Here is a 15,425-nt window from a genome sequence, read left to right on the forward strand (position 1 = left end):
AATAGATTGGACTTAAATTCTGTGGAAGGAAGATTAATGTTCAATAATTCAGCAGCTTTTCTCAACACTGTGTGATATGGGGCTACCTCCTTCGAAGGAGCATCTGAACCAGGAGAAAAATCACACTCAGGGGAAACATCAAGACCACTTGCATCTTTTAATTCTGCAAAATAGTAATCAGAATCAGGAATTTCACCTTCCTCCATGTCCTTCCGATAGCGTGCCTCTTCTACAACTCTTTGGGCCTCCCTCCTGGAGTGGATCCTTGGGACTGGAATCGATGGATCCACAATCGACTCCATCGGATTCGGGACCGGCGTCGAACACGGATCCGACGGCGCCGCACGAGGACGAACAGGCGGCGCCGGAGATTCTTGACACGGCGCCGGAGCTCTCGGCGCCGGAAAATTACAGGACGGCGTCGCTGGAAGAAAGGGCATAAATGGAGCCTGGGCATATGCCTGAGGAACACCCAAATTGTAGGCAAAAGGAACAATGGGGCCCGCAGGCGCACCAGAGGGCCCTTGTGAAGACACCATACATAGCGTTAAGATAGTGTGATAGGTCTTGACCTGGAGCCGGGAAAGGGGGATAATTTCGCCGCGCCGGGTCTGAAGCCGGTGTACCTTGAGTCGGGACCGTCGGCGCCGACAAAAGAACCTCTTCAGGCTGCTCCTGATCTTCTTGCTCGGCTTCACCCGGATCCGAAGAATGGACCGAATCCGAAGGAGCCGGCGTCGGTGATCGAGAGACTTCGACTTCAGGAGACACTTCCTTCTCTGGCGAGACCGGATTTGAATGAGAAGGATCGACCTCACCTCTGTGACGTTGAGGAGAAGGTGACTTCGGCGCCGGTTCCTTATCAGAGTGACGCCTCGAAGAGTGCTTCTTTCTCTTATGTCTCTTCGACTTCGAATGTCCCGACACCGACTTCGAACTCGACCTGGATTCGAACGAGACCTCGACCTTCTTTTACTCGCCTTCTTATTCTTCTTCATCTTGGCAATAAATAACTTCGCTTCCCTTTCCTTTAATGCCTTAGAGGTCATCTTCCTGCAACACGCACATCCATCGGCGTCGTGATCGGAAGACAAGCACAATATGCAATCCTCGTGCGGGTCTGTGATGGACATCTGCTTCCCGCACTCCCTGCAGGGCTTGAAACCAGATTTTCTCCCAGACATCTTCGAAAGGAAACGAGAAGAACTAGACAAGAACAACTATAATAACAATGTTACTACGGAGAGTCCCAAGAAACCGTTGACGTCGACGGCGCGGAAAAAAGGGAACTGACGTCATCACGCTGACGAGGCCCTATTATGGATCCAGTGACGTCAGCGGGGTCGCGAGCGGAGTCGTACCCTCTGTGATGTCGTCCATGACCTCGCCGGCGTGGAGAGCTACAAAAGTTTCCGATTGGCTGCTGCGCAGGGGATATTCACAAGGTGAGGAATCCACTGGCAGATGTATCTATCAGAAACCAGGCGACAGTGAAAGCATGGCATGACCTTGAAGAGATTGACCAGGCAAGGGCAGGTCCAGAGAGCAGAAGATGGTTGTTATGTTAATAGGAGTTTGTAGAGCGCACTGTCACCAAAAGTTTCATGGCGCTGATCATGTATTATGTTGTTGCGGTAGACCGGGTTAGCAGGATTGCACGAATAGCTATGTTCTCAGGGACTTTCTAAAGCCCAATAAGTTGTCGCAGGTCCTGATTGTGAGGGGAGGGAGTTCCAAAACCTGGATGCAAGGTACGAAAACCTGCGGCCTCCCTGCCTTTCCAGCTTGATGGTCGGGGTGGTGAGTAAGTGTTTTGTGACCAGACTACTGAGAAATGTTGGGCTGTTAGAAGGCAGCCTGTCTTGAAAGCAGCTGGTTGCGCCATGGGCAGCCGGTAGAGTTTTTGCAGCGAGGGCCTGGCCGATTGCCATCTCGGCTGTCTGTGAATTAATCTTGCCGCCTGGTTCTGAACCATTTGCAAACGGTTGAGCAGAGCCTGAGGTAGCCCAATATAAAGGGAATTAGAGAAGTCTAGGCGTGAGAGCACCAGCGCTATCACTACCTGGACAAGGGCTGCGTGAGATTGCACATGAGCGATCTTCCTGATTTTGCGCAATTGGAAGAGGCTAGTAGAGACCACGGCCCCCTCGTGTCCTCTAAGTGAGAGATCAGCGTCGATGACCACCCCTAAACTTTTCACTGAGAGGGAAGGGGTGGGAGGGGATCCTAATTCGCTCGGCCAAAAGTGTGGTCCCCAATAAGCTACACTGTTCCCGGGCAGCACCAGTTCCCTCTTGCCCGGGTTGAGTTTCAGCTGATTAAGATCCATCCAATGCTGACTAAGAAGCATTGTAGATTGGAATTCTGCAGCAGAGTTGGGGGAGTCCAGGGGGAAGACAATCTGAAAGTCATCAGCGTAATTAAAGACCATTATTCTCCTGGCTTTGAGTGAGTGGATCAGTGGCCGGATATAAAAAGGTTGAACAGCAGTGGGGAGAGGGACGAGCCCTGCGGGACCCCACATGAGGTGGACAATTTGGGGGCAGTAAAGGTACCGAGACGTACTGCTTGGGTTCTGCCTTTGAGAAATTACTTTATCCATTCAGAGGCAGGACCATGTATACCTGCTTGTTCGACACGGTGCAACAAGATGTTGCGATCGACCGCGTCGAACGCAGCCGACAAGTCCAGGAGCACGAGGGCCTGGGGGACCCCCATGTCCGCGTTTTCTCTCAGTGTATCCAGTACCGCCAGAATAACTGACTCCGTCGAGTGAGCTGGCCGAAGCCGGCTTGGTTAGGCTCTATGAATCCCGTTTTTTCAATGAAATTAGAGAGGCACCTTGCCACGTGGGCCTCCAAGATTTTAGCCAAATAGGGGAGGTAGGAAATAGGGCGGAAGTTGGAGGATTTCGAGGGATCTGCCACAGGTTTCTTTAAGAGAGGAACTAACGTTGCATCCTTGAGGGTGCTAGGTACTTCGCCCTTGCCGAGGGATTCATTGAGAAAAGGGAGGATACTGTGGGCTAAGGCCGAGAAAATGTCCCTGAGAACAGAGGGAGAGCAGCAGTCCTTTGGAGAGCCCGACTTGACACGTGTCATCAGTTCTGAAAATGTGTTATGACATATATCTGTGAAGTGATTCATGGTAGATGAGTTACTGGAGATGTCATCTAGAGATTCCGTGTAGACAGAAGGGAGACTGCTAGCCCTAATAATCTCGATTTTTTTCCACAAAGAAGTTGTTCAATGGGTTGCACAGCTCTTGAGTGGGGGCCTGGCTAGGTAAAATTCTGTCATCACTTCTAAGATGATTCACAATCTTAAAAATGTCCCTTAATTTGTTGTGAGCAATAAGTATTCTCGCTGAGAAATACGTAGCTTTAGCGGTCGATATGGATACCTTGTAGTCCTTACGAGCTGACAAATACAGCAGTCTATCCTCCCTGGAGTAACCGCGCCTCCATTTCCTCTCTAAATGACGGAGTTTTCGTTTTTGGTCCTTTAGTTCACTGGAGAACCATTTGTGGGCATCAGAGTGTCTGGCACGGGAATATTTAATGAGAGGGGCGTGCTTGTCACTGGCCATCAATAGCCAGTTTGAGGTGTCATTTTCCATAGAGTCGACGTTGGAGTTGGGATCGATAGTGGGTAGAGAACTGGCTACGGAGTTGATGAATCCCTGAGTATCAAGTGTTCTCCACTTGCGAGTCAGACCTCCTGCCACCTTGGGGGACTTAGCTCTGCCATTGAAGGTGGCTATGAATTCGATCAGGTGGTGGTCAGACCAAATGCAGGGGGAGATTAGTGGTGTTGACAGTGTGAGACCAAATTTGGTCACGGGTGTGACCCTTGATGTGGGTAGGGGCAGATAGGTGCTGGATCATGTTTAAGTTGGAGAGCAGTTCAGAGAGTTCTGCCGCCTGTGACCCACCACCTGCATCGTTGAACCAGTAGTTTAGGTCCCCGATAAGTAGGACTCTAGCATGGTTGATTATAACATTCGCCATCTGTTCACTAAGGGAGAGGGGGAAGGAGGGCATGTACTGAGGGGGCGGTAGATAAGCACCAGTGCCAAAGATCCCGTGTTGGTTTCGAGATTGATAACAATATTCTCAACTTCTGGAAGTGCTAGAGAGATCGTGGTTATGAACTAGTGGTTTTTGTGTATAATGGCAGCTACCCCCTCACCTAACTTCCCCGGGGGCCGGTTGACATTCAGGATGTAGTAATCTGAGGGCAGTGCCGCTAAAATATCAGGTGTGGAGTCCTGGGTAAGCCAGGTCTCAGTGATTAGTAGTACATCCGTTTTTTCTGATGTTAACAACATAAATATGTCTAATTGGTGCTTCACCAGGGAGCGCGTATTGAGGTCCGGAACCAGAAGAGTGGTCGAGTTAGCTGTGGTGGGGCTGATAGTGAGGGGAGGGGGTGGAGTTGAAGAGGATAGAGTAGGATGGCCCACTTGGTCTCGAAGGATACCAAAAGCTGAGATGCGACCAAGGACATCAGGGGCTAGCGAGATTAGTGGTTGTTCTAGTGATCTGAGTGCCTTAGAGGAATATATGGTGGTTTGGAAAGGGTTTGTGGCCCCTGGGCCCGATCGGGCGCGGACCGGCGCAGACGGGCTTGCCTTTGGCGCTCCCGCGCAAGTATAATCAAGAAAGGGCAGTACCAGTGAGCAGTGGAAGACCACATGAGGTAATTTCTAAAGAATAAAGAATGACCTGTCAGTTCAAGCAAGGAAAGGAGGACCAGGCGAGGGCAGGTCTAGAGAGGAGAGGATGAGCAGAAGATGGCTGTTCCCAAGGATAATCAAGAAAGGGCAGTTTCAGTGTGCCACAGATGACCACATGAGGCAATTTCTAAAGAATAGAGAATGACCTGACAAAAGGCCATTCCAGAGAGGAGAGGATGCTCAGAAAAGGGGAGATTCAGAAGAGGATCACGACAGGCAGGTCCAAAGAGCAGAGACAACATGGAAGCATCTGTGTGTGGCCTAGAGCCCACATTGTCGAACCCACAGAAATATCTTAAGATTGTGTTGGAATGTACGTAAAGTGCCAGAAAAACATTAATGAAGAAAATACATAGCATTTCCTCAAAAACAGCAAGAAACCCATACAGAGGGAGACAGGCAACAGGGGTTAATTTGTAAAAATAAAATAGGTGCCAGGGCACTCGGCAGGAGAGGCTTGCACCAGCTAATTTCTCCTGTTAGCGCCAACAAAAACAGAACTAACAACTCATCATGTAAGTGGGGAGGGAGTGTGACGAAATGGCCAGTGCTGCCGGCTTCGATACTTGGGGTCCACCTTCGAGTCTCAGCTTCGGCTCAACGTCCTGTTATTCCGGGAAAATCACCTAATCTCCATGTGCCTAACATAAATGAATGTGTCCTTAACTGGTACTCAAAAGCACCGGTGTTGATGAGTAAGAGCTGGTGCTGAGCACTGGAAACCACAGACTCAAAATAAGTTCCGACAGGCAGGATTGGTGGCTCACATGAGCTTATACACTTTGGTCCATGGAAAGAAGTGTCCAATAGTCAGATAACTACAAGTGGTGGGAGGATTGTTTCATTCCACATGCGGAACTAGCGGATTTTGGAGACTCCATGTTACTCATGTAAAGCAGAGCTCTGGCCAAATTTCACCAATCGCCATGTTCCAGAATTTTATCCGTGCAAGTTTTCAGAAAGGCAAGCAAGATTTGGCATCCCCTAGCACCATTTTCTAAAGTGGGATGTCGCGGTCAGAGAGCTGCTTTTCAAGTAGATTTGCTGTAGCTAGAGTACACTTTCTATTCAAGCAGCAGCAAAATAAACTTGAAAGGTTGCGTGCTCTTGCACACAGCATGGTGCTCTTTGTGCTGATTTTTCAGTGCTGCTTGAGCTACTGTTGCTAAATTGAAGTGCAAACAGCAAGATATGCATATGTTCTGCGAGTTCCGTCCACCCCTAGCAATGACTTGCTTTACTGACACTGTACCATGCCAAGGTATACATGTGATGTTGCTGATGGGATAAGATTTGGAAAATGCTGGTCGGTGCTGTAAAACACTAGCCTCTGTCTAATCCTTGGTTGAGAATTTTTGCTGGTAATCTCTCCTTTGCACACTTACAAGGAATGTTAGATTGTCAGACTGTGGCCATTAAGTACTCTGGTGGGTTTGACAGTGTATTAAACAGAGCAGGCAAACTGGCAGAAGGAACAACAGCAAAGGCAAAGCAAGTGAGAGAACTTGTGAAAAAGAAGTACTGTAGACAGACTCTGTTCATAAGGGGATGGAGGGGCCAAGTGAGGGAAGAAGAATCACAGATACATGTGGGCTTGCCTCAGCACTGATCCACAGCCAATGTATACCTGCCATGCACAATGATGGGGCCAGCGTTGGGCTCTCGCTCCTGCACTCGGTTGATCTCATCCAGGAAGCTGAGCACACCACCGGGCTCTCCCGGCATGCCATGGGCCGGCCAGCTGAGAAACTGGTAGTGCCAAATGTCCCGGACTTCATTTGCCTGGAATAAAAAAAACACAAGCGTGTAGCAATCCCACTAGGTTTGGCTTAATACCTCAATGTACATGCTCTCTGCCACTCATCTTTGCACTCATGCAACCATTCATCCACCTGCTGACTAAGGTCCTCCCTGGACTGGAAACAAGCATCCAAGGACCGGTTTCAGGCTTTCAGCCCTCATCAGCTTGGATAGCTTGATTCCAGTGGCATGGAGAGCACGGGACTCACGTCTGAGCATACCCGTCCCACTCGGGGTGACAAATGCAAAAAACAACGATGGATTAAACCCAGATCTGTCACTGGGGGTGAATGTTTAGCCATTGTGCAACATTCCGTCCACCATCATGTGTGTTTTGCTGTTCACCCTATGTGGGAAGGGTATGCCCAGACGTGGGTCCCTTGCTCACTAAGCCACTGGAGTCAAGCTATCCTGGCTGAAGACGGCTGATAGCCAGAAACCGGTCCTAGGATGCTTGATTCCGGTCCAGGAAAGACATGGCTTGGCAGTTCGGGCTGGACTGTTCCCATGAGGCACAGGGTCAAGACTGATTTGCATATGGCCATGTCTGAACTGGGGTGGCTTGGTGAGCAAAATAACGATGGATTAAACCCAGATCAATGACTGGGGGTGAATGTTTAGCAATTGTGCAACATTCCGTCCATCATCATGTGTGTTTTGCTGTTCACCCCTTCTTAGCAGGCCTCGGAAGGAATCTCACTGTTCAGGTCTTCTGAGGTGAGCGTTTGTCAGCGGGGGTTACCAAGAAGAAAACCCTTATGGTAATCTTTGAGATTACCTGTAATAAAATACACGTGCATCAGCTCTACCACAGTTAATAACAATCCACCTTAAAAGGACTATTGACTTGATTTTCACAATAAATAAGCCAGGCCTACTGACTGATTTCACAATAACCAAATCAGGCCTGTATAATTTATGAATGGCTTGTCACTACAACAAACTTAGGCCTACTGTATTGAGCACAACCTTACACACAAGGCAGCTATGAGGCACACCATCCTAAAATAAAAATTAGCATAAAATTACATTTGGCAAAAATATACACAACCTCTCCTAAGAGGGCCTAATAAGAAATATCACAGTGCAAATCTCCTACTCCTAGGGCTCGTCAGCACAAAAAGCCTTGCCTACTAAGTCTGTGAGATTCCATGTAACCAAAAAACACTGCCTACCGGCATTAACATAGGTAATATTAATCTGACCTATTGCCAAGAACACATGGTTTTCACAAAAAAAATAAGTTGGGACTTTGAGTTAAACTTTCATAATAAGCAGATCAGAAATATGGCGTCTGAGTTAACTTTTCCTTACAAACCGCTCAGCCTATAGTCTTTGTCACTGGCATGTCAAAAATACCCAAATCAATTCTGTTGTATTGACCATAAGCTTTCCCATAAGTCAACCACTGGTATACAGTTTGAAAATTACAACCATGCACAAGATTACTGTTGGCAACACAAGACATACTTCTTCCTGAGTGGGCCTCACAAGGATCCTCAGTGCAAATCTTCAACACCCCAGGGTGTGTCTGCGAGGGTAAGCAACCCCAAAAACCTTGCCTACTATGTCAGTTTGCGAGATTGCGTGCAACAAAATACCATCTACAGGCTTTTCACAGTGTAATAGCAATTCAACCTTCAGGCCTGTTGACTTCAACACGTCTTCACGATAAATAACATGGATCTACTGCCTTTCTCATGACTTTTCATAATATCAGGTCAGACCATGGTACCACATGCACAGCATCATTCACGCGTCACCATAACCAATTCATGTCTACAGTACTGAGTACAAGCTTTCCAACAAGGCACAAAGAATGTTTTTCCGCAGAAGCACACAACCTCTACCCAATCAAATGCTAACACAATCAACATGTAGGAGGAGCCGAAGCCCTCTAGCGTAGTACTTATTAAAGCGCTTGCTCTGTTGGCCGCATGAGGTCATCAACAGCTGCTCTGTCAAGCCAGATCTAAAAATGCCCTAAAATAAATTGATATCTATCTTGATCTCCATTACAGTGCCTGGCTCAAATACCATATGTGGCAAAGACCAACTTATCTGAAAGAGGGGATGTTACGTACAACAGGTCCAGATTTTACAACAGAAAACTGCTTACAAAGTAGCAAATGTTGGTCCAGTAAATAAAACAAACTTCTGCAATCTTTCAAAGATATTTAATATAATACATAACCCTTTGGGCCACACATTAATGTGTGGATGTGAGACTTAAGAGCTTGGTTGGGGAAAAAAATAAGCTTGCCAGGTAAGTTTGCTTCTTAACCAACATCTGTAATGCCTGGGAACTTTTTAGGTACAGAAAATACAGTTTACGTTGCAGGCTGGTGTTAGTTTTGATTTGATTTTCTTGTGAAAACCTAGGCCCAACTAGCTGTGTGCCTATCTTTTAAAAAAGGGGATAGACAGGACCCTGGATGTTATAGGCCTATTTGTCTACTTGATGGTGTAACAAAAGTATTAGGCAGAATAATTTTGGAACGCTTGCAGGATTGGGCAGAGGAGAACTCTGTTCTGTCTGACCTGCAGTATGGTTTTCGTGCTGGTCTCGGAACGATAGAGCAGGGAATAAATCTGTCAATCCTGGTAGGGAAATACACTAGGGCCAAACAGGGGAATCTATTCTTAGCATTTGTGGATCTCACAGCTGCATTTGATTGCATGATTCACAGTAAACTCTGGTCTATTTTAGAAGACATGGGGGTTGCTATTCAGATTATTTATTTTCTTAAGCGTTTTTACAATGACGCCAAAGCACGCCTGCGCTGTGGCTTGAAGGAGGAATGCTCTGCTACTTTTTCGATTAGGAGCGTAGTCAGGCAAGGATGTGTCCTGGCTCTGTTTCTTTTTAACCTTTATATTAATGGCCTGGGGGATGCCCTCCTTGAAGACAACAAAGGTTTCCCAAACGTGGCAGGACGTCCAATACGAGCGCTCCTATATGCGGATGACGCTGTGCTGATGTCCCGCACTCAGGTTGGCTTGCAGAGGGTCTAGACAGTTTCTCTCTGTTTATGGAAAATCTTGGCCTGAGAGTAAACTCCTCCAAGACCTTTATCATGCGTTGTGGCCATGGAATTAAAAGATTTAAAGATATGTTTGTTGCAGCACAGAAGATAGGGGCAACTAAGAGGTTCTCTTATTTGGGAATCCTTTTTGCCCATAATGACACTTGGGTACAGGCAGTTACAGCTAAAAAGTTGGTACTCCTAAGGACAACGTCTGCCCTGATCACCTTTGCTAGAAAGCTGGGAAAAAGGCCACCAGAAGAGCTTATTAAGATCTATAAGGCAAGGTGCGTTTCATCCACAATATACGGGGGAGGAATTTGGGGGTTTGCTGACCTGCTCCCAATCCAACGCATAGAAAACTCTTTTTTAAGATATATTTGATCACTCCCCAATAGTACCTCATCCTGCATATGTCATGCAGAGTTGGGACTACCCTTCATTTCTGATTTAATAAAGCTTGAACCTGTACTTCTCTGGCATAGATTATGGACCAAAGAGGAAAAATTAAACAGGGAAATCTTATCAGATGCTTTAAAATTGGAAGGGGTTTTGAAATTTCCATGGATAAAATATGTCAAAAATTTCTCAAAAGACCTTGGGCACCTTGAATATCTCACTAACCCTTTGTCTGTTCAGCAAATATCAAGGAAGGAATTGAGAAAGGAGGGTCTACTCTTCTTGGATTCTATTCGAATGTCATCAGAGATATTGAAACCTACTGTACTCCACAATCAATTGATTTTAACTACTTTTAACATCCAACCCTATTTAACTTTTGTACCCGCAGTTTACAATAGATTTTTATTGACAAGATTTAAGTTGGAGGTATTTCACAGACTAGTCACCATGCCTAAAATGAATGACTGGTCCTCAAACCTCCAACTATGCCCCTGTGACAATAGCTCTAACCAATCTACCATCCATGTCATACTGTTTTGTAAATTGTATACCTTTTTAAGGAGATTCTACCTGGTACCGGTTTTAAAAATGATTGGGCTTCGACAATGCAGACCTGCCCTATTTGTATTACAACAGCTTGAAGATGTACACAGCACATTAAAAATAGTGACTTACTTAAAGAAAGTCTTGAGACAGAGGAATTCTATGATTATTTAGAGCTTTATTCTGGATATAATATAGGTGAATTTAATAATGTTTTAACTTAATAATGTACTAGGCACTTTGTCTATATAAAATTATCAAGATGATATTTTTTATGTGCTTATACTATGTATAGATATTTTTTATCATCACAGATTATTGTTGCATTTTCTAACCTGATACGATAAGTACATTTCCCTTTTTAAAATGTAAATCATGTAATGATGTATTTTCTTTTCTTTGTGCTTTTATGATTGTTTTATGAAGCAACCGAATAAAGCATTCTTGACTGACTGACTGTGTGCTGACATCAAAGCGAGACCAGAGTGGCCTGTCTTTGTTTCTGTCGGGTTTTACCCCAGACCACAGTCATGTGAGATCAGCCCCATCGAGTATTAATCTTTCACCTAATGATATTGGCTATTTGAGTGTATCCTGCAGCTTCCTCCACAGTGCTTGCATTGAACTGCATGAGGAACTATTTTAGAACTAAAGCTCCCTTTGTCCATTCCTGCAGGTTTCCTCTGTTGCGTCTCGCTCTAATGCGTGCATGCTGCATGAATTGGCAAATGAATCACAGGCCTATTGGCTTTGCCAAATCCGGTGTAACCAGTAAAACAGCCCAAAGCACTATTAAGCTTTAGTATATATTACCCAACAAATTCTTACAGAACTCTTGTGAAATCCTTTACAGGTAGACACCTCTTACTGCACAATTAGGTTTGGGTTTGTGTTTAAATGTGAATCCCACCCAAAGGTCCAGAATTTTTCTACAGCCCAACTTACAAAAAGCTGGTTTATTTTCAACTGCACTGTAGCAAAACTCTGCCGCCAAAGGACTTTAGCCGCAAACTCTACGGTAATCTCCTATTCTCCCTCAGATGGTATGGTACAACTTTTATACCATATGTACTCGCATCAATTGTTGTGCCCTACGTGACTGATTAAACATTGCTAAAGCTGTTTTCTGAGTTTGTTTTATCTTCAAACTGCAAAACTCTTTATAACTTTCTCAGCATTCCTCTGACCACCTAAACATTACTACTTTATCATTCAATCATCTCATAATAACAGTCCCATCTGAAAATAAAAATAAGAATTTGTTAATTATATTCTGCCATACTGAGAAATAATAACAATGGTTCTCTGTCTGCACTCACTAACCCCTACTTGGGTTTTACACACTTGAATCTGCCCACAGGGCGAAGACATTCAACAGAATCTTTGCTGAATTAACGCTTCTTGCTCCCCCGATCAGGAAGCCCTCTTGGAAACCATGGACTCGCGGAACCCACTGAGCAACTGGATCATCACTTTCAGGAAAACTACTGCCAATCACTTCAGATCAAATGGCGTGGGATAACATCTCAATATAACCTGGGGCGTGATAAAACTGGCCTACAGGCGTCATCCAGGATGCAGGCTCGTCTGAGGATAGGTCAAAGACGAATCCTTAGAAGTGAGCTGCAAAGCGGACATAAAAAGGTAGAGCATCTCCTTCATGTTCATTAGAGGATGTCCCAGCTACTTTTCCCCATCACCTTGCACTAAATGTGACATCCAGAAGTGGGCACAGTACTCCAGATATCAACTTGGGTGCTGCCTACAAACCTCCAGACGAAGCCCCAAACTGAAAACAATTTTGCGGATGTGGCTTATGTACTGAAATGTCCTCTGGAACTGTAACAATCAAGATGAGGTCTGTACTACAGATGATATCTCCAGACCTGGACACAGGATTGTAGATGGTTCTTTCAGTGATGGATACAATATCTCAGCAAGAGACAGGGAGTACTTTCTTTTGTGAGGCAGGAAGAACACTTACGTCATATAGCAGTGACAGCCGAAGAAGTCGGGTCTTGCAGTCGATGGTTGTGTGTTCTTTCACGTTCTCTACAAGATATGGTCCAAACTCTTTAGTACTGTTCAGTCTTGGCCAGTAAGGTAAATACTTGTTCTGAGAAAAAGAAAAGAGGTAGTCATTAGGGGAAAGTTGGAGGGCTAACAATTCAGTGAGAGAGAGTGAGAGTGTGTGTGAGTGTGAGAGAGAAAGAGAGAGGGGCAGACAAGAGTGAGGAAGTAAGCGATCAGAAGAGGCATAAATAAAGAGAAGTGTGAAATAAAGAAAAAAAGAAAGTGGGAAAGAGAAAAATAGAAAAACAAGCCAAAAGTGGAGAAAGAAGGAATGAAAGAAAATCATTAAAACGTTTTAAAAAGGACAAATGAAAGTAGAAAAAAGAGGAAGGTACAACTACAAAAATAGCTGGGTGACACTTCCAGAGAGTGGCCTGCTGCCATGAATGTGGGCAGAAAGAATGTCATTCTACCTAAGGTGCCAGGTTGAGTTGTCGAGCTAGAAATTAATTGAGAGAGAGAGTGAGAGTGTGTGTGTGTGTGTGAGAGAGAGAGAGAGAGAGAGAGAGAGAGAGAGACAATAGTGAGGAAGTAAGCGATCAGAAGTGGCATAAATAAAGATAAGTGTGAAATAAAGAAAAAAAGAAAGCGGGAAAGAGAGAAATAGAAAAACAAGGCAAAAGTGGAGAAAGAAGGAATGAAAGAAAAGAATGAAAACGTTTTTATAAAAAAACAAATGAAAGAAGAAAAAGAGGAATAGACAACTATAGAAACAGCTGGGTGACACTTCCAGAGAGTGGCATGCTGCCATGAATGCGGGCAAAAAGGATGTCATTCTACCTTAGGTGCCAGGTTCAGTGCTTCACAAGTGGCACTGGGGTGAGTGTGAAAAAGTTTGACAACAGTACAATAAAAAATTACTTATGAGAGTACAGCAAGAGGTGCTGCCCTCAATTTAAATATGTACTGTATTTTCCGGCGTATAAGACGACTGGGCGTATAAGACGACCCCCTACTTTTCTTGATAAAATGTAGGTTTCGTGCTATACTCGCCGTATAAGACTACCCCCACTTCCAGGTCAGCACATGTGGAGGAGCGCGTGTCAGACGCGCAACACAGTGGGGGCCGCCATCTTAGGTGCTTCAGCGCTGCCCGTTATGTTTTCAGACGTCCTGCTGCCTCGTCTGCCTTAATTGGGAAAGTATGCATCGCAAGCGGTTGGAGGCGCGTATGCAGCTGCAGTCTAGGTAGGATTCACGGCGCCATTCATTCTGTTTGCTACCTCTTACTTTTTGTTTGCTTTAAATACTTGCACAGTGCCACCATTGCCTACGTAACGTTTGTTCTTGTGTTTGAGTGCCCTCCATTTATTGCAATATTATACCTCTACGGCGCCATTTGTTCGATTGTCACTTTTGCCTCATGTAATGTACCGTACAATACCGGTAACGTTTTGCGGCTCAGTGTTGGGTCACGGCGCCATAATATGCCTAACCAACCGGAGTATGGTCACTTTTTCATTTGTTCCCCAATCTGTAGGACATAGTGGCCATGGTCAAAATGTTTTGATACACTGGATCTAGTGAGTAATTCAAGGATTGGGATCATGATTCTTTCCTTCTTTGAACAACAGATCTTAGGTCTGGCAAGGTTTAAAAGTGGAGTTTTGTTTGTTTTTGCTTGCCGGGAGTCGCAAAAGCACACCACTATCCCGAGGGTGGCCACCTCAGGAAGTAGCAAGAGCCAGCACTTAATTGGGGAAGTATGCATCACAAGCGGTTGGAGGCGCGTGTGCAGCTGCAGTCTAGGTAGGATTCACGGCGTCATTTGTTCTGTTTGCTACCTCTTACTTTTTGTTTGCTTTTGATACTTGCACAGTGCCACCATTGCCTACGTAACGTTAGTTCTTGTGTTTGAGTGCCCTCCATTTATTGCAATATTATACCTCTACTTGTACTTTGTACGCTTTTGTAACCTGCACACATGTCATTTTTTCCTACTGTAATGCACCATTTCCTATTGTGAAGCGGTCTGACACCTTCGGGTAAAGTCCACGCTATATAAAAACGCATGAATAAATACCGTAAAATTTGGCACCCGGCGTATAAGACGACCCCCGACTTTCGAGAACATTTTAAAGGGTTAAAAAGTCGTCTTATACGCCGGAAAATACGGTATTTACTCTGCCTGCCGTTTGCATCCTGCGTTCTATTCTTAGTGGGTGGAGTTTTCTAATAGCATTGTAGCCCTTCTGCCTTGGGCCACATTGAGGGTATAGACCTTCTCCCTCGTTATAGGGCCTTGTCTGACGATTTAGCCTATACCTCAGGAAGAGAGCCTTTAAGAACTGTTCCAGCCTTGGCGATGCGGAAATAGCACTGAAAGGTCTTTTGCCTTACTAAGTATGGAGTCCGTTGCCTGCATTTGCCACCATGGCTTGTATGATGTTCGAAGAGGCAGTTAGGTTTCTGGCTGAATTAACAGTGTTTGGGCCTAGCACGGTTGGGCAGGTGAAAGTGAAGCGATAGCTTGGTTTAGAGCTAACAGAAATCAGCGATGCTGGAATAATTTTCAGAGTGGGTATGCTGCCATCAATGTTACATCACTGAAGTCATAGCCAAATCCAAGCTTCACACCTTGATTAATGTATTTTTTGAGAGTTTTAAATAGCGCTAGCTAGACCCAAAGGTATCATAGCGATTTACAACAGTAAATGTTCACATCAAAATAACAAATCGATACAGTGCGTCAGAGTCCTTTACAACAGCAAACGTTCACAACATAGATAACAAGTATAGTAGACATTCAGTATAGGGGTAGCTAGGTACACGAGGAGACTCATAAGAGTCATAGTTGAACAATACAGCATCAAGTGGTTACAAAGGCACAAAAGTGTAACACAA

General features: G+C 45.2%; 1 protein-coding gene across 2 annotated transcripts in view; it reads right to left on the reverse strand.

Moving 5' to 3' along the window:
• Window positions 1-15,425, reverse strand: part of LOC144768103 (tyrosine-protein phosphatase non-receptor type 6-like) — a 203,922-nt gene that overhangs the window by 19,817 nt on the left and 168,680 nt on the right. For both annotated transcript variants that reach the window (XM_078651503.1, XM_078651502.1), the window contains 2 exons: window positions 12,493-12,624; window positions 6,365-6,519 (listed from right to left, as the gene is read on the reverse strand). In XM_078651503.1, the coding sequence (XP_078507629.1) occupies window positions 6,365-6,519; window positions 12,493-12,624 (287 nt within the window). The remainder of the gene's footprint in view (window positions 1-6,364; window positions 6,520-12,492; window positions 12,625-15,425) is intronic.

Source organism: Lissotriton helveticus, chromosome 7 (genome assembly GCF_964261635.1).
Source record: "Lissotriton helveticus chromosome 7, aLisHel1.1, whole genome shotgun sequence".
In the NCBI taxonomy this organism is placed as follows: domain Eukaryota; kingdom Metazoa; phylum Chordata; class Amphibia; order Caudata; family Salamandridae; genus Lissotriton; species Lissotriton helveticus.